The 19,957-nt window shown below is 38.6% G+C and overlaps 1 protein-coding gene across 2 annotated transcripts in view; it reads right to left on the reverse strand.

Annotated features, from left to right (window-relative positions):
* LOC131438427 (semaphorin-2A) overlaps positions 1-19,957 on the reverse strand; it is a 250,567-nt gene that overhangs the window by 170,058 nt on the left and 60,552 nt on the right. The window contains exon 2 of one of the 2 annotated variants that reach the window (XM_058608442.1): positions 6,648-7,635. The exons of the other annotated variant lie outside the window; for it this stretch is intronic. Within the exon in view, the coding sequence (XP_058464425.1) occupies positions 6,648-6,831 (184 nt within the window). The 5' untranslated portion in view covers positions 6,832-7,635. The remainder of the gene's footprint in view (positions 1-6,647; positions 7,636-19,957) is intronic. 2 annotated transcript variants of the gene reach the window in all.

Genomic DNA, 19,957 nt, shown 5'->3' on the forward strand with positions numbered 1-19,957 from the left:
TATCATCGTAAGCTGCGTTCGAGAAGTATTTGTAATAATATACTTTGTTTTTTTTTTTGCAAATTTCGGCTTCCTTTCGTAAATAAAGATTTCTACTCACGACCAGTGCAGTCGCAATCTCGGCCGTGATTTTAAAATTGGAATCTACAAACTAATCACCCTATATTTTCGGAATCAGAATTTGGAGTCATGTACAATTCAGAACTTTTATAAAGGACCATTAATTTGAATCGAAATTTGTAGAAATCGGTCACGGCATCTCTGAGAATTTTTTTTTTACATATTTTACCCCATAGCTCCGGAACAGAGACCAGATCCAAACAAAATTGAGGAATTTCACACGAGCTTTCATTTGAATACAAGGTGGAGAAAAAAAGTTCAGCCATCTCCGAGAAAAGTTTGTGCAAAAAACGTTACTTACACACACAGACATTTCGCGTACTCAACGAACTGTGTCGAATGGTTTATGACACTCGGTTCAAAATTCGGTTTTCACAGTGCTTGCATAACTTTTTTATATAAGAAGGGTAAAAGCAATGCGCTCGATTTTCTTAGAAACCATTGGGCTGATTTCCACAATCTTAGATTAAAATAGAAAGTCTTACAATCCCATAGCCTGCTATTAAATTTCAATTGGATGCGATTTTCGGTTCTAGAATTACTGGCATATATCAATATGTTGTATGGTATTATACAGGCCCGTGCGCAGGAATCATCCATGGGGGGGGGGGGGGGGGTTTCAAGGGGAGAGGGGGTGTCCAAAAGGCGAAAAGGCGCCTCATCCACTTCAAATTATGTCAGTTTATAAATTGATAAAAAAATTGATAAAAAATATGAATTTGTCAAGTTATTTGCACTTTAATATAATAAGTACTCCATTGTTCATAAAACTTAATTTAAAAAAAAATCTTCATGGGGGGGGGTTAAAACCCCCAAAACCCCCCCCTGCGCACGGGCCTGGTATTATATTATAAAAGGTGATTTTTTTGAGGTTAGGATATTCATGCATTAGTATTTGCTCAGATTTTTTGAGGTTATGATTTTCATGCATTATTATTTGCTCAGTATGCTCTGACATTTCATCATGAATAGACTTACTAACGAGCAACGCTTGCAAATCAGTGAATGGGCCCTAGAAAAGTTGGCAGAAAATCCGCTTTTTTATCGACAAATTTTGTTCAGCGATGAGGCTCATTTCTGGTTGAATGGCTACGTAAATAAGCAAAATTGCCGCATTTGGAGTGAAGAGCAACCAGAAGCCGTTCAAGAACTGCCCATGCATCCCGAAAAATGCACTGTTTGGTGTGGTTTGTACGCTGGTGGAATCATTGGACCGTATTTTTTCAAAGATGCTGTTGGACGCAACGTTACAGTGAATGGCGATCGCTATCGTTCGATGCTAACAAACTTTTTGTTGCCAAAAATGGAAGAACTGAACTTGGTTGACATGTGGTTTCAACAAGATGGCGCTACATGCCACACAGCTCGCGATTCTATGGCCATTTTGAGGGAAAACTTCGGAGAACAATTCATCTCAAGAAATGGACCGGTAAGTTGGCCACCAAGATCATGCGATTTGACGCCTTTAGACTATTTTTTGTGGGGCTACGTCAAGTCTAAAGTCTACAGAAATAAGCCAGTAACTATTCCAGCTTTGGAAGACAACATTTCCGAAGAAATTCGGGCTATTCCGGCCGAAATGCTCGAAAAAGTTGCCCAAAATTGGACTTTCCGAATGGACCACCTAAGACGCAGCCGCGGTCAACATTTAAATGAAATTATCTTCAAAAAGTAAATGTCATGTACCAATCTAACGTTTAAAATAAAGAACCGATGAGATTTTGCAAATTTTATGCGTTTTATTGTTTAAAAAAGTTCTCAAGCTCTTAAAAAATCACCCTGTATTTTATTATGTTGTATTATATTATGTTATATTATATTATATATTTTAATATAGCAAAATCGTGTGTAACGGTGATTTTTAACGGATTTTCACTTGTATGCTTTACACAGCTTTTAAAAAAGTTTGTACTAGCTTGGTAGTATACTGTATTGCATTGAATTATGTTATATTATATCATATTATGATATATTGTTTTGTATTGCATTAGGATGTGACATATTATATTGTACTGTATTATATTATATTTTTTATATAAATTTATATTATATTATATTGTATTATGCTTGATTACATCGACAACGAGGAGGGTGAATGACTGGATGATGGAGTGGATTGCCAACCTGAGTCACGTGGGGGGGAAGCTTTGTGTTTCTCCCTGAAGGTCTGAAATGAGTAAAATGCAACCTTCTAACAAACAAACCATCAGGCGGGTTTAATCTGGTATAGCGAAATTCTTTATTAATTGGCTGGATGTTCTTGCTGGAAGACGCCGGGTACTCAAAACCTATTTTGGCCTCCTTCACAGCAGTTATATGAAAGCTATCTGATAATCAAATTCGGACCTACTGTAAGTCTACCCGCATACACTGGTAATGCCTTGAACTGATGGTGGCTTCACACATCAACAAATCACCGAGATACAAGCGCATCAAATTAGGTCCAAAAAATCTATCGCTGAAAGTGCTGAATTGGTCTCCTTGTTCCCGTAGAATCAACAGATTCAGTATACTCAAACGAACATGGTGTGCAACAGATGGAAGAAAATGACACACCACAAAAAGAAAGCTTCCAGCGAGCGTAAGCTGGTTGCCAATTAAAGTTAAAATTGTAAGATGGTATATATTTATATTCAAATAAAAGGTATTATGGTCCCATAGCTTGCTATTGAATTTCATTTTAATGTGACTTCCGGTTCTGGAGTTATATGGTAGTATGTGAAAATTTGAGAAAAAGTTTACACACAATTATCTCTGGAACAACTAAACCGATTTTCGCAACCTAAGATTCAAATGAAAGGTCTTATAATATCTTTAAAAATTGTAGAACATTTTATCTGGATCCGACTTCCGGCACTAAAGCGTGATAAGTGATAAAATTAATAATTTTATTAGTATTTTTCCACGAACGATGGTTTAAAACAGGTACAATTCCCATAAAACTGTCTTATAAATTCTTCTAGTTTGCAGAGCTTGTTAGTTTGTGGGCATGAAAACTTAATTCGGCACTGCTGGTCTCTTCTTTTCCTGTTCCGAGAGCACCGAAAGTGAAGAAGAAAAACTCCTAAAACTAAATTCACTTCGATTTCTCTGCGATGTTTGAAGCGATTTTCACAAATCTTGATTTTAATTAAATTTCATACTGTCTTTAAACCTACTGTGAAATTTCATCCGGATCCGACTTCCGGTTCCGCAGTTGAAGGGCGATGAGTGTCAAAGTTTTCAAATCGCCATATAGAGTGACGATATGTACAACACCGAAAGAAGAAGAATTTTATTGAATTAGGGCATGAGATAGTAATTTAATATAGTGAATTGAAATAGGGCATGAGATAGTAAGTATAGGTTTAACTACGTTCAAAACTGTTCCAATTTGTAGGTCATATTTGTTGGTAGCAAACGAACTAACTTCGTCTATTCCGTTTATCTGAATCCGGTTTCGGAAGAATTGGAAATAGTGATTAAAAACAGCAAAAAGGATCTGACTCACTTTTCTTGGAGATGGCCAAATCGATTTTCACAAACTTATAGGTTCAAAAGAAAAGTCTTACAAATTCATACGGAATTCTTTAATTTGTTGTGGATACTACTTTCGGTTCCGGAACTACAGGGTAAACAGGTTTTATAGAGTTTGTGAGATTAGATCCGAACAAATTATCCTATTTCTATTCAATAAACAGTTGTTTTTGCGAATTTCACTGTTATATTTATGATGTAATGAGTTATATAAGAAAGGCATCATTACACCACTAGGTGGATTAAAATAGGTTTTCTTATTTACAATGTGTTATTTTATTTCTCCCTACTTAAAACTGGGCTAAACTCCGTCGATTATGCTGGGAACGTTTGATCAATGGATAAATTTTTCTAAGAATTAAACGATAAGTTTAAGACGCGCACCTGAAATATGAAGACGTATGTAAATGTAGTTTAGACTGCGAGGAGGATTCGTTCGGTACTCTATTATTTTTGTTTAGGAAGTAGGTATCAATATTACTTTGTATCGCGTAAGGCGTTTTTGTTCGATTAATGATGATCGGTTGATATCTTGCCTGCATTTCAGCTTTTTATTAAAAAACAGAACACAATGAATTGATAGTGAACCTTCCGACAGCCGGTTGTCCGGAGTTTTACGATTTTGGAAGAAAATTCGTATTTTAGTAGGGATCACAAATTAATACAGAACACGATTAAATTTCAACGTATTCTCGGTAGCCGGCTACCCAGAGCAATAAACACATGATAATATTATTCAATAATTTACTAACAAACAGCCCTTTCCTGTGTTGCATGTGGAAATGCAAAGGATTCTTCAGCTTCTAGTAGCAACATGCATTGAACTAACAAACCTTCCTTCCTAAGTAGATCTGCATTCGGACGAGGCCGGCGTCGGTATTGATCAGCACGCAGGGATCAATGCGGTTTACACAATGTGAAACTACGTGCTATTCCCAAGCAAGTTGTTTCAGGAAAACATTTTGCAAGTCTCTAATGCTAACGCTAATTGTTTTCTCGTCATAGCATTTATTTTTCGTTAACGGCCAAAGCTTTGAAGGTCATACTTTCATCTTCAGGGAAAAACAAAACAAAAATTTGAAGAGATATATTTGTAGTTGTTTTGTCTAGAAGATGAAGGTATAACTTTTAAAACATTGACAATTAACCAAAAGTAAATGTTTAGACGAAAAACAAATTGGCCAACAAGTCATCTTTTGATTTGAAAAAAAAAATGGTAGTTTCTAAACGAGCCGAAGCGTGAAGAAATCGATTCAGCTATCTGCGAGCGAATTAAGCGGAAAGAAAAAAAACGCGTTTTGTTGGTTATGTCACTAATACCATTATATCTCCGAAATCGGAAGTGACAGCCATTTGATTCTCGATCATAAACCACTACTCCACAGTATCTTTCAGAAAAAGCCTAAACTAGTTAGAATCGTTTTGTCATTTACGTCACTTATATCATTATATAGCTCAGGAACCAGAAGTGATCGCAGTTTGGTCTTTGAACATGATCCATAATTCAATAGAAGCTTTCAAACGAACTTAAGCTTGTTGAAATCGTTGTAACTAGTAGCAATAAACATTTACGGCCTCTATTGCATCTGGCCAATAACGGTTGCTATTTCATTTCATTCTAATACACTCAGAACATAAATAAAATACTTTTGGAAAATTTGCAAAATTAACAAGATCTTCAATTTTGAGCCCATTATTTTAACTTGATATCCATCGATTATAACAAATGTGTTAGTTGATAATGCAGGATATTTTACAAGAGGTGTCTCTACAGACAGGGATTAATTCAGTGTCGAAACTGTTGTGTCATTTTTTTCTGCTGTAACATCACGTTGCCTAAATCCCATCGAATTCTTGTTAAAGCACACGGGGAACATGTTCCATTGGTCATAATTTGTGAAAGTTGATTTATTCGATTTTGAAGTGGGTATTTCAAAGTGAATGACAAAGAACGCACAAAGTAATTCAAAAATGCCGAATTTCAAAGATTATTGAATAAAGATAATGCCTAAACTCAAATACAAACGCCGAAGAGGTTAAGCGTTAGTTGACAAACCGTTTCTGATCGCCTATTACATTGTGGGAAATATAAAAAGCTGGAAAAATGGGTTTCTCATTACCTGATGATGATAGATAGTAGGAAGAGTGAAATTAGGTTTTTTTTGGCATGGAACAAAAAGTTTTCTGGTCCGAATCGTGACGGTAGTTGAGAAATGAACTTATTTTGAGAAGCCAAAGCGCAGAAGATAATGCGTCGAACCTGACCAACCATCGACAATAACTGGTCGAATTAAAAAGTTGTCTTCTACTACGAGCTTCTCAAACCAGGGGAAACTGTAAATATGAATCGCAAAGGATAGGAAAATATATCGAATATGGCTCGAAAAACAACTAAAATGATCCAAGAGATATGATAATATTAGTTTGCATGACGACAACGTCTCGGAAGCGATCAAAAATATCATTTCTGAGTTCATAAAAGAAGTTTTGCTCCACCCACCGGACTCCACAGGCTTGGCCCCTTTCGACTATCATTTATATTTTCATCAGTGTCTCACGCACTTGCTGAGCAGCTCTTTACTAGTTATGACGATATGGGAAAATGGATTGTGGCGACTAGATCGCCTCAAAAAATGAACAGTTTTTTCTGCGGGGAATTCGTTAGTTGGTGGTGTTGGAGATGGGAATCATCAGGTACAGTAGGTCGTTGAATTATAATTTTGAAACACTTTAACTATGTTCAAATACTTTGAAAGTGATTTTTTTTCAAACAAAAAACAAAGTATCAAAGAATTAATTTTATTGATGGAATTCAATCGATAAACTACGACAAAGTTTAAAAAACATATCAGAAATAATTCATTTAATCCGGAACATGATGAACTCATTTCAGTTCAACTGGTAACCTCCAGCATCATTTTTACTATAACTAATATTGAAAACCAAAACTTTTCTGATATTATTTCTCATGATGTCCGAAAATTTCTCCTCCCTTACTGGTTCCCACTTACCTCTGTGATGCCGCAGGTGATGTTGGCCGTTGGTATTTCCGCCGCAGCATGGCTGTTCGTAGTAAAAGTTCCAGGTGTTCTCATAGTCGCACCGTACTCCGACCAGTAACGAAACTGCCAGCAGCAGTACCGTCACCGATCCCACTGTCGCCACCAGCGCACTCGCCGGCCTTGATGTGATCATTGTCTGTGTTAAGGAACTTCACTTTCACCGCCTTCTACCGGTATCGAACCTCACAACCGATCCGCAATCCAGCAAACCCGACACGGGGATGGGGATTCGGATTAACTTGCACAAATTTGAGCAAAAATATTCAATTTCCTATAGATATTCCCAATGGATGCATAAATCCTGGACTACTGCATTTCTACACCAGGTTTGCTAACAGGATTCAACTTCATATGTTCCGATCCGGCGGAACAATATAAAACAAAAAACAAACTTTCTGGCAAGGAATAATTTACATACTCTTCTGCCAGTTTTATCCAACCCCGGGCTCGTGAAAATTTAATCCATTTTTTGCTCTTCACTTTCGTTCCACTGAAATAACAAATTTATAATTGATGCCCTGCTATCGATACACCTTTCTCTGCTACGCTCTATCCAATATCCTCCTACACATGTATTCCACATCCACCTATGCATAAACTGTGGGTGGTGAATGGCATTCCATTGCGGTGCCGGTGCGACTGCGGCTCCCTTCGGACTCGATACTATTTATTCATAGAAAAACTTTTTTCCCGCCCCAGCACATTTTCTCCTCAGCTCGGCTGCTGTCCTGGGCTCGTCGGAACCTGTTTGTCAGGTGTTTTGTGCGTAGGCAGATGTGTTGTTTGCGAAGCTACAAGCTGTAGCTATTTAACAGTGTGTGTGTGTGTGGGTTAGACAGTACATCAAAAACTAAAACAAAAACTCCCGAGACGCACCCGCGTCCTTCGCTACGGATGTCAGTTGTGATTTTTGCGTACGTCGCTCTAGTGGATAAACCTGCAAAAGTACAATGATTTGTTAGACGACTCAAAGGATTGATTGACTTGCGTCCGTTTGAGTTGTTGATTTCCAGCATTCACAGGAGGCGAGTTAAAAAGTTCATCCCAATGGTTCAACATTTTTTTTTTCAAAAAACTTTATATGTTCAACGTTTCATACTGTTGTCTTATAACTAGAGCTTAGATGGATGTTTAGAGCTAGTACAATGCTTCCTGTAGCAAACATCAACACTTTTCCACTCAACTCAACATATTTCAACTGTTCCCTACCCTAGCATTCACAATTTTACCGAAGAAACGTCTGTTTTAAAGCAGAAACACAGTAACTACAATCCACAGTTCAAACATCAAAAACCATCGGCAGAGTAAACCAAACCCCCGTCATTTCAGTGAATAGCTCATTCAACGACAACGACAATCACAATCAGCCCCCGACTGTCCGGTCCGGTCCCCCTGGTACTCGAGGCCGGCTCTTCATCGCAAACCGTCAATCAACTGCTTTAGCTAAATGCCGACAACGATCCGTATAATGACCACAAAGACAGTGTGTAAGATTATGCCGCCGCCCGTTTGACCACCGAGCGCCGCCCAACTCGACCCGTCCCGTTCGGTCGTAATAAATCTTGCCGGAGAAATCTGCCTCCAGTCTTAGTTGGTCTTATCCTTTCCGAGTCGTTTTTTTCTCTGTTTTCCTCAGCTGAATTTTTCCTTTCCGACTTGTTGTCCTACTACCACGTTCGAAAGGGAGTACTCTGCGCAACCAAGGGTACCCTCTCGGCCAAGGGCCAATCTCCGTCGGCCGCCCAGCTCCCAATAGATCATCGTTAGCGGGACTATAATAATTAGTCGCAACATGATGAAGAGCCATCCGGCTTCGGGCTCTTGTCGGGGCCAAGCAAAATGATCGCTTTGTTGTCTCAAGTGCCATCGAAAGCATAATTAAGATTTATTTTGTTTTATGTTTTCCGAAAATTTCTTTTTGTCGCGATATGGTCCGGCTAGCGGCTACTCCTTTTGCATCCCGACGGAAGGCAGAAGACTCTCTGCTGCCCAGTGCATTTCGGAACACGGACGTAAAACACAGAAACTGCCGATCCTCAGAGATATGATATAACTTAATTCTTCCTGTTGACTCCATGCCAGCGAGCTGCTGACGGCGAGATGAGAAGACAAACACACACACTGAGCGAAAATCTTTACGTTTAGTTTTCGTTCTGTTTATTTTATAAAACAAAAATCTTCTCATTTCTCGGCTAGTCACATTCTACGGTGGCAGTTCACAAAACCCTGAACAATAACGACGCATTATTTGACCATTTTGAGGGTAATCTGAAGAGCTGTGCCTGCCGCAGAAACATCTCAAACTGGAGCAAGTTGGCTACGAGCTCGAGAAACGCATTATTCTCCTTCTCGAACCGAGAGGAGAAAAAAAACACTATTTGATAGCCTAATTAAGTTTTCATCAGGATGTTTGTTTTTTTTGCAGTAGTTTTCTTCAAGTTGCTGCTCAGATGTAATTTCTGGTCTGGATCTCTGGAGTCGAGTTGCAGCGATGTGACCGGCGCTGAAATTTTCGGAGGAGGAATTGAGTCAGCAAAGAGACGATAGTGGGGAGGACTTAAACTTCCGTCCGGATGGCACTCGTTGTCGTTTGCGTTCACGGAACACACTGTCCTCGCGTCGTTCCTGGCCGAGAGGAAACAAATTTAATTAGCTGTGTAAAGGAGAGTAATTAGCTCGGGACTTTTGGCTGCGGTTGGACCGAGAACCATTAGAGTTGGGTGGTTTATCGCGGGATGGTTTCGAGCTGCGGCGGTTAATCAGGCGGTTTTTCGGTGCAGTTGGAAGTGCAGCTTTCAGGGTTCGAAAGAAAAAATAATGGTTCTCGTTTGAGAAAACCTATTCCTAATCCTCCTGGTAGTGCGATTAGGCTTTTCTCTTGGCATTCCAATAATCTCTTATTACGTAGGTTGCAACTTATGTATTTAGCCTTGACAACACTAAGTGTTGCTTGATGGATTTGATGTTTCCATTTCCATAAAGTTTGATATTCTGAATCATTACCATCTTCAGAAGATTGAAAAAAAAAGAAAACGATATTGAGAACATTCTGTCATTTGAGCGCAATTTGAATTGAAAATTTTATCTCAGCAAAAAAAACAAGGTAATGAATCGTGAACATTTTCGTGCAATGATTTATTACGATTTTCATCGTGGATTATCAAGAGTGTTTCAATCGACTTAGTTCGACTTTTGGCAGTGTAGCACCATTTTATGCGACAGTAAAAAACTGATATCACGAATTCAACGTCGCCGTCGTAGTTCGCTTGCCGATTAATTCAAAGAATGTCGTCCAAAATCAGTCGTGTTGCCAAAATATATCGATGATGTGAGAAATCTGATAATGGTCGATCGTCATGTGATGTACCATGAAATGAAGGCAGCCTTGGACATTTTATGTGAAAAGTTTATATGTTATTTTTCATGAACAACAAATGTAAAAAAAAATGTTCACGTTGGATCCCGTATAATTTGAGAATCACTCAAAAAAAAAAGACTCGTGTCGATTGGTGCAAAGAAATGCTGAAAACATTCAATCATGGTGCTTCAAATTTTGTGTATAACATCTACACAGGTGACGAAACATGGGTTTACTCATATGAGACCGAAAATAAACAGCAGTCGACTGTATGGGTGTTCCAAGAAGAATCAAATCCAATAAAAGTTGTTCGCGCTCGAAGCACTTCAAATAAAATGGTGGCTTGTTTTTCCGGTATAAACGGACATATTGCTATCGTTGATTCAGAGGATCGTATGATCGTCAATTCTGATTGGTATACCACCATTAGTTTGCCAGAAGTTTTTCGTGAAATATGGAAAACAAACGAAAGACGCAAAATCATTCTTCATCACGATAATGCAAGCTCTTACACATCGGCTCAAACAACCGAATATTTGAGCACCCAAATCTTCGAATTGATGGGCCACCTGCCGTACAGTCAAGACTTGGCACCTAACGACTTCCCTTCCGTGAAGAATAAACTGCTTGGAGAGCGATTCAATACTCCTGAAGAAGCTGTTGAAGCGTTCATAAACCATGTTTTGGGGGTACTTGTTATGAAAATTGGTTCAAGCATATGCAAAAGTGTATTGATCATCTAGGGGATTTTGAAAACTAATAAAACCATTTTCTATGAAATATAGCACTGTTTTCATTTTAAGGCTAAATACGTAAGAAGCAACCCTCGTATGACAAAATTACACGGATAGAAAGAAAAGGTTCACCCGATCCGTCACTTCTGCGATTACACCTTTGGAACTGAAACTGCTTGCCATTTGTTTTTCGAACTTGATCAATAACACTAAACTGATTTTAACACTGTCGAATAATGTAACTATTGTCGTTTTCGTTTTCAAATTGCACTACACCGGTGTAGCGAAAGCTCCACCTAAACCGTTCGTTTTTACCAATTGCACTACACCAGTGCTACACTTTTTCTGCACCGATACCATCGGTGTAGCACTCATCAAAAGTTTGGTGTAGCTCTGTGCAATGGAATCGTGTATTGTAGTCAATGGTTACTGTTTATGTTTTCGTCATTTTTGTTCGTTTATTCATGCCTCAGTGTAGCACTGCACCGGTGTAGTGCAAATTAAAAACGAAAACGCCATATGTTTTGTTTCCCGGTTCATGAATAACGAGGATAAAGTAAGAAGACTATTTTCTTCTATAGTCGAGTTGGAGATTTGATTAGATATGAGGTCTAGGGCTCGTACTAAGCTCGTTCATGTCATACAAGTAAGATGAATAAAAAAATAAAAAGTGGGTTTTCATCATAAACAAAAGGAATTTGACATAGAATCACAATCAAAACGACTTCATCTATTACACTGTTTATTAAAAGTAGCAAGAGTTAATTTTCAGTGAAATCAAAATGCTCTGCACACTATGATTTAATTCCTTCGTTCGGTAATATTTATGACGAGAACTTTCGGTAATCTGTAAAAAACGGAAATTTTGGTATATGAGTTTTATTCTTCAAGAATTATGCAAATTTTATCAGACGATAAGTTTTGCTTACATTTTCATTACAGAATTCTGTTAATAGATATCAACGAGTACGGTAAAAATTATACTGTTCGTATGGCAAATCATCTTCCATTAACCGAACTTCTGTGAAAACTGATTGTCGTGAGACTAACTGTCAAACAGTTATTAAAATTTTCAGTAATTGTCCTTTTATTAACCAAACGAAAAAGATCTTGGAGCATTCATCGAATGGATTGAGGCACAGGTGTAAAAGTTTTTAAAACATCAGAGCCACTGAAAGCTTTTCGTTTACTTATAGGCTGAAAATAATTCTGTATCACTTGTCCACACAAATCGTTCGAGGGTAATTTCTAGTGGACTTGACGGATTGTGCAGTGGTTTGGAAGGCGCTCATAATTCCGGTCAGCCGGGACATTTGAGACTTTTTATATTTTTCGTGGAATAAAACCGTAGCCACAACAGATTGGAATTTTCTTCAATTGTTTTTTTTGAATTTGTTATGTTTTTTGAAACACAAAAATCCAAAGTTTGCCAAAGGAGAACAAACAAACAAAAAATTACCGAATATTCCATGACATCCATTTGATTTACAGTTTACGGTTCAGCAATTACCGAACGATCGGTAATCAATTCAATTACCGAACTGATTAACGAACGTTCAACTGTTGGAAATTCGGTAAAATATTACCGAATTCTGCGACATTTTCTAAGTATGCGGAGTCCCTCAAGGCGGTTACTTAGGACCATTTATTTTTTTAACCTACCTTGACGATCTCAACATTTTATTAAAATGCCACAAGCTATCTTTCGCGGATGATTTCAAATTATATTGAAAATCAGAAGACACAGTATTATTCGAAAACTGGTGCAATGGCGATAGGATGGTTTTAAATGCTTCAAAGTTCAGTTTTGTCGTTTACTAGAAAATACGCGTTAATTACCTATGATTATAACATCTCACACGGACTGCTAAAACGCTAGTCTTCCGTGAAGGATTAAGGATTTATTCTTCGTAACAAACTGAACTTTAAAAGTATTATCGACTGTGTGGTTCCTAAGGCGTCCAAGAGTTTGGGCTTCGCTTATCGTGTTACTAAAAGCTTTGTTAATGTACATAGCCCTAAGACTTTATATTGTGCACTAGTCCGCTCGACACTTGAATATGCTGCAGCCTGATTATAAAAATGACCCAGATCACATCGAAACCATTTAGCTCAAATTCGTCGGATTCGCTTTGCGCAATCTGCTAGCTAATCTTACACGAATCGCTGATAACTGGATCTGCAATCGGTCTGCAGGAGTGTCTCCATAGATGTTTTCATTGCTGATTTGTTACAATCACGTATCGATTGTCCCGAGCATCTCAAAATAATTATTCTTCATATTCGTTTACGTCATTTTACGTTTTCATCACTTTTTTAAATTACCCAATGCAAGAACAAATTACGGTTATAACGAACTCATTTCTTGCATGTACCGAACATTTTATAACTGCTCCTGAAATGAATTTTTTTACAAATGATTTTCAGACAAAAAATAGCATCGATCAGAAAACTAACTGTAGACTAGTTCAGTAGTGTTTTATTTTTTTGCCAACGCGATTCTCACTAAAATTTATTTCACACGATTAAGAATAAGTTGCGAAAATTCACTAACAAACATTCTCCGTGATGATATTTAAGAAAAGAATTCGCACACACAATATGTCGAACAGATATTTTTTAGAAAATGAATTTCTATAGCTGTTATATCTCAACTTTAATAATCTTTCGCTAGGTGCCATATCCTATCTGACGTCTTGGGCGAAAACGTGTAATGATCGACTGACTTGAACACCAGCCGCTAAGCCAGCGGTTCAAATTGAACTGCGGAGGCGGAGATGGCGGTTCAATTTGAACTGCTTTAAGCACTGATGAGCCGAAGGCGAAACTCGAAGAAATCGAAATATGTACTTTTTGTACAAACCAAAAACCCCTAAATGCACAATAAGATATGTTAGTTATGTTATGCAGCTAATTAAAAAATATTACCCAATTTAGCTTGAATATCATATGCAGCAGTAACAGGAGCGCAGGTTATCTCTACGCCAGTTCAAACGCGTCATTCGAACGCACAGTTCAAACGTGGCGCCTGCTGTGTGTTCGAAACATGCAAAATGCTGCGATCCTGTTACTTCTTTAAATCATATTCATGCTAAATAGCGTTTTATTGAGTTAAATCTCAATAGTGCGATGCGATCAACCAGCTGGAATTAAAACAGCCTTTCGTCGCAATAATCATTATATGGAATGTGGGAAAAATATTGCTGTTCATATTGACCAACCTACGTGCATCGAAAATATCGCAGTCATTATTTCTGAGCTGTGATTTAGTTTCAAAATTATTCAGTTGAGATTTTTTTATCGGTGAAAATATAATAATTAAATCTTGTACGAATCACTTCAGTGTCGAACTGGAGCGTAGTGGACATTCAACATCGAAATATCATCGGAGACTCTTATCCCTTTCGATTTTCTCTTTAGCGATATTTCTGTGGGTGAAAATGCGTCATGAAGTTTCGGTGACACAAAAAAATCGGTTGTGAACTTCGAGGTTCAGATGATTCGGTTGTGTTTTCAAACTCAAGCTTAGATATTAGTTTTCGTTTTCTTCGTAGCGTTAATGAAATTGAACAAATCACACTATGTGCATCGTTCGAAGACATGTTGTGTTTTCTTCTTCCGCACCAGCACGTACAGGTATGTACCGGTTTTGTATCGTCATTTTAAATGACGGTTTTTTTAGTTTTGACACACGTCGCCCTGTAATTGTGGAACCGAAAGATGGAACCGGATGAAATTTTTCAGAAACCTTGGAGACAATTTAACTTGTGAAAATCGGTTTAAGAATTGCGGGGAAATCGACGTTAGTTCTACTTTTGGAAGTCGGCTCCGGATAAAATGTTATAGAAACTTTTGAAGAACTATAAGACCTTTCATTTGAATATTAGTTTGGAAAATCGGATCAGCCATCTCTGAGAAAATTGAGTGACATTATTTGTCACATACACACAGATATTTGCTCAGTTTGCCGAGCTGAATGGCTCGGTTGATAAGTCGATTTTAACAGATATTGCATAGCCTTTATATATGAGAAAGGCAAAAATAAAAGTATAGATTTTTTACCTAACCTTTAAGCTATTCATCTCTTCGGGCCAGATATATTTTCTGACCCTATGTTCGGGGTTTAGAAACGAACCCATATTAATGTTGATATTTTTTCAGCCACATTAACTTTTCGGCTATTTTGTGAACAGACCTGGAAAATATTTTCCAAACATGACATGAGCAGCTTATTATTTCCAATCGAAAGTAATTGGAATTGATTAAATCGAAATGCGTTACACGCAGAGCCCCATTGCGTAACACTAATTCGTGAAAGGATCGCAAATCAATCCCGTTTAGCAAGGTATTCAAACGCAAATCAGGCTCAGTTTCCCCCAGCTACGGGAATAATTCCGAGGGAGCAATACATCGGACTGAGTGGGTGAACCCTCGCAGAGGAGTTGCACAGCATCGTTAAACCGGTTTCCATGCGGACCGTTCAGTAAATGACCGACCCGAACGCAATTTGGTCAGATCATGTTGTGAGCGGATTGGATCATCCAATGGTTACTGGCAAGAGCAACAAAACGATCGAATTTTCGAGTTTTGCGTTAGAACATGGACTAACGATTCGAAAAATGAAGGAGGATGTTGCCTTGGGAAATGTACGTTGAAATTGTTTAGTACCTAATAAACTTCACTTATGTTATTAAGCTGTTGCCAAACAAGTTATGTTGAGATATTTGAGATTCCAAGTAAATCAGAACATTCCTCCCACTGTTCCACCGATTAATTGATGGTTAACAATATTTACGATCTGGATAAACCTGTCTTAATTATCCATGCATAACAAGCAGATCTTCCTCACACGTTTTGCGGTGTGACTGTTCCTCAGTTCCGCCGGTGCTGCATCATCATCATCATAGCCCAACCGGGAAGAACGAACTGCTGGAAACAGATTCGAAAAAGGTGATTCCTCTCCCGAGCAGGTAACAAAAAAAAAAACGCGTCGGTCCGAAACTACCATTTCGAACTACACTCGGTTCCATGCTTGGGTGATCCATCGGAGATAATTATACTTTTTGCAGTCTGTTTTGCGCAAACCGAAAAGGAAAACGCCGGCCGTCGCCGCTTAGGGAATTGACGGCGCAACAACAGCGAACAAAAAAAACAAGAAAAGTTGCGCGTGGTTCATGACCGAACCCATTCTCGCGGCACAGTACCGACGGCATACGGGCTGAGTTTCGCTAAGTTGAATTGAGTTATTAAGTCTTCTAGACTTGATTTTTTCTTTCATTCCTCGGCTCCAACGGTCTCTGCTCTGCACGACCAACCACCAGACGGAGGCTGCTGACTCCTCGGCATCCCACTACAGGTACAGGTCGCTCAGCGCGCCGCAGAAGCGGGTTTTCATTCCCTTTAGGGGAATTAGCTGTTGAAATATTTGATCAAATCGAGCGGACCGTAGCTCGGTTGGTGTTCCGGTATAATGGCGTAAGAATTCATCTTTGGCTCCGTTAACGACTGCGGGCCTGGATCTGCAACAAGCAGCTCGGAATATATTTTTGCATTTAAAACAATGCAGACAGATATTCTTGTGTCGGTAAGTTTTGATTTCAGTAGACCAAAACCAGTACGTTTTAAGTTCATGATCAAAAAATGCTCGACTGGCTCAGGTTTTAACTTTGGATTGAACGTACCTTTTGGTGGGTACTCTCAGCGCCAGAATGCGGTAGCTCTTCCGCAGTACGGCTCATCATTCGGCAACGAATTCGCGCTCGTATCAAACAAAAGTATCCATTTCGTAGCTTTTTTCCGTACAAATTCCCCACACAAACCGACGGCGTCGCAGTAAACAAATACCGTAAAGCAAACCTAGCTATCTACCTATAGGGTAACCGCGACGGTGTAAGACCGAAACAGACGGCACCAGACACCATCATCATCATCATAGCCACCATCACCTTCACCACCACCACCACCACCATCACCGGCAGCAGCAGCACCAGTCAGTCGCTACTCACATCCAACACAGCCTGACTCCGTTCGTGTGTGGCTGATGAGGCACGGATGCGGTAGAGGCATAACAGCAAAGGCAGTGAATCAATGCGAGAGAGTACACACGGGAAGACTATACAGACAGCTCATACCCCATTGCATAAAACGGGCACACACAAACGCACACCCACACGACTACAGTCGAACGTTTATGCTGGCCATGCAGAAGTACCGTGGCCCTGTGCATAGGCGCAACAGAGAAATAAAAGTGTCTCGAGCACACATTTATGCTCGCACGTGTGCAAACGAGGCCTATCGGGTGAGGAGGGTCCCAACCAGCAACCCGCCATGCCGTCGTGCAGTTTCTCCACGGTGCATGTGTATGTTTGATGACTTTATGGTTGAGTTTTTCTCGCCCGTCGTCGTCGTCGTCGTCGGTCATCCACAAACGTTGACCGAAATGAGTCGTTTCGGTTGGGAATGTTGATTTTTAAATTTTTGTTCCCGGGCACTGGTTCGTAAAAGTAGTGGATTTAGAAGAACTTAAACAATCTTTAATGAGATAATTTGAGCAAAATGTTTTAAGTTATGCATTTCATTAATAATCATGAGTTGAATAGTTCATAATTAAAGCAAGAAAAAAATTGTTTTAATCCATCTAGTGGTGTGAAGTTGCTTTTCTCATATCAATCATTTTCCCATCTAATCGAAGTCGGTTCCTATGGTCATCAACTAACATGACCTCCAGTTAGCATCCATTAAATTTCGAGACTGATTTTATAAATCGCAAAATAAACAAGTTCTCTAAACTTTTTCAAATTTATTATTCGAAGTATTCTCCCTTTGATTCCTTTCAACTTTAACTGCAACTTGGGAAAAAAGGAGAAGTCGCACCGCGCCAACTCAAGTGAATACACAACACACACTTGACTTGATTTCGGGTCAAAAACTGACGAACAATGATTGATTTGTGAATCGGCGCTATATCTCTGGATCGCGATATACGGGTCGAGTATGACCGCTCTTTGTTCCATGTTGGAATTTCAACATCAGAACTGAATCAGAACAGAAGATATAATTCGTATCTCGAAACTTAATGGACGCATATGATTTTATACGATTTTGGCGTCGTATTTTGACCAACTGTTTGAAAGTTTATGCACGTGTAATATCAAAACTCAAAGATGCATCCGAACAAAATTCAGAAGTTTTTTGTGAGACCACAGGACCTTTCATTTGAACCTAAGTTTGTGAAAACCGAAGTCCGATCAAGATGAAATTCAAGAATTTTCAATGGAACTATAATACTTTTCATTTAAATCTAATTTTGTGAGAATCGTTTCAGTCATATATCCAAGAAAAGTTAGTACTTGTTTTAACTTTTTGCTCACCCCTTAATTCCGGGGCCGGAGATCATATCCGAAATTCAGGAATTGTGTGAGGGAGCGCTAGACTTTTATTTAATTCTAAGTTTGTGAAAATCAGTTCAACAATGTCCGACAAAACACGAAGCGACCGAAATTAGCTCTGTGCCTAATTCGTATTACTGTTTTTGAATTGGTTGATTTTAACAACAAAATTTCCAAAATAACTATGAAATTAGTTAAAATTGAGAATTTACTTTGCTGGAAAAAACTCTTATTTTTAGAGAATTAGTTTAGCTGGCGAATATCCTGGACAAAAACCAGCAATATTTCAATCCAGCACGAAATTCTCATTGACAACTAATTTTGTTATTAAAATCAGAAAATTTATTTCTATTTATCTATCACCATCATTACTGAAGGACAGCACAAAGAAAACAAAAATGTTATGGGTTTTATTAACAAGTTTATTAGCCAAAAGCTCATGAGAAGCGTCAAAGCAAAACAGTCCATTACAAATGTTAAAAAGAACAACCTTGTTGCAACTGCTTAAAAATAATATAATTTCTTAAACCGATATGTAAAAATGCCGTAAACTCGTAGTGGAAAGTGTATTTATTTAGAATTTGTGCGCATTTAAGCGATTGTGTCAAATGATGTTTTTTGTATCTTCCAACCTTCTGGGCTACGCCGTATGGTGTATTACTTGTATTCGGTTTTTGTTTTCCGAGTCCTCAAAGTTTTCAGTGAGAGAATCAGAAAATCAACTAATTTTTTCGCCAAAATGCTGATTTCGGTCTTTCCGTGAAGTTGATGCAATTATTTTATCCCATAACTCCGAAACCGGAGGTCGGATCCACATGAAATTTCGTAATTCTGTATGGAACCACAGGACCTTTGATTTGAACCTAAATTTGTGAAAATCGGTCACACCATCGCTGAGAGAAAAAAGTGAGATCCGTCAAGGAACATATGGCCAGTATTACCGGTGCCTCCGGAATCGGAAACCGGGAACCAGGATAGCCGGTATCAGTTTGTTTGGCAGTCTACTGATAATGACTAGTGATTGAAGTAGTTTTAATTTTTTTACACACTCTCCCCTAAAACTCTGGAACTGTGAGTCGGATCAAAATGAAATTTAGAAGTTTTGTATAGGATCCTTAAGATCAGTCATTAAAATCTAAGTTTGTAATAATCGGTCACGTCATCTTTAAGGTAAATAAGTAAGTAATTTACAAACAAATTTTTAAACTAATCGCCCTGTAATTATGGAAACAGAAGTCCGATCAAAATGAAATTCAAGAATTTTATATGGGTCCATAATACCTTTCATTTGAATTTAATTCTGTGAAAATCGGTTCAGTCATCTCCAAGAAAAGTTAGTACTCGTTTTAATTTTTTTGCACATTCTACCCTATAATTCCGGCACCGGAAGTCAGATCCGAACATAATTCAGAAAATTTGTATGGTACCCAGGATCGCTTTCACAGAGGGGCAGTGGGGGAAAGTGTCCCCGAGCTCACTGTTTTAGGGGGCCCTTGAAGGGTCCACCCACCAACCAAAAAAAGGTCATTCAGTTTGTTAGGGACACACACCTTACCCCCTGGCCCATTAAAACGTAAAAGAGATGCAGAACTGGGATCGCAAGCCTTTTATTCAATGTTGCTCGAATATCTAAAATGCAACGAACGCCAATGATCATCTCTGATATTCGGACTTATCCGTATATTCTGGTGCGGACGAAGCTGACGCTGATTCATTGCTCGCATGAAGATCTATTCCTTGCGGTTGTCATTCGCATTGAACATACCCCCAAATGGCTTA

Source organism: Malaya genurostris, chromosome 3, assembly GCF_030247185.1.
Source record: "Malaya genurostris strain Urasoe2022 chromosome 3, Malgen_1.1, whole genome shotgun sequence".
NCBI lineage: Eukaryota > Metazoa > Arthropoda > Insecta > Diptera > Culicidae > Malaya > Malaya genurostris.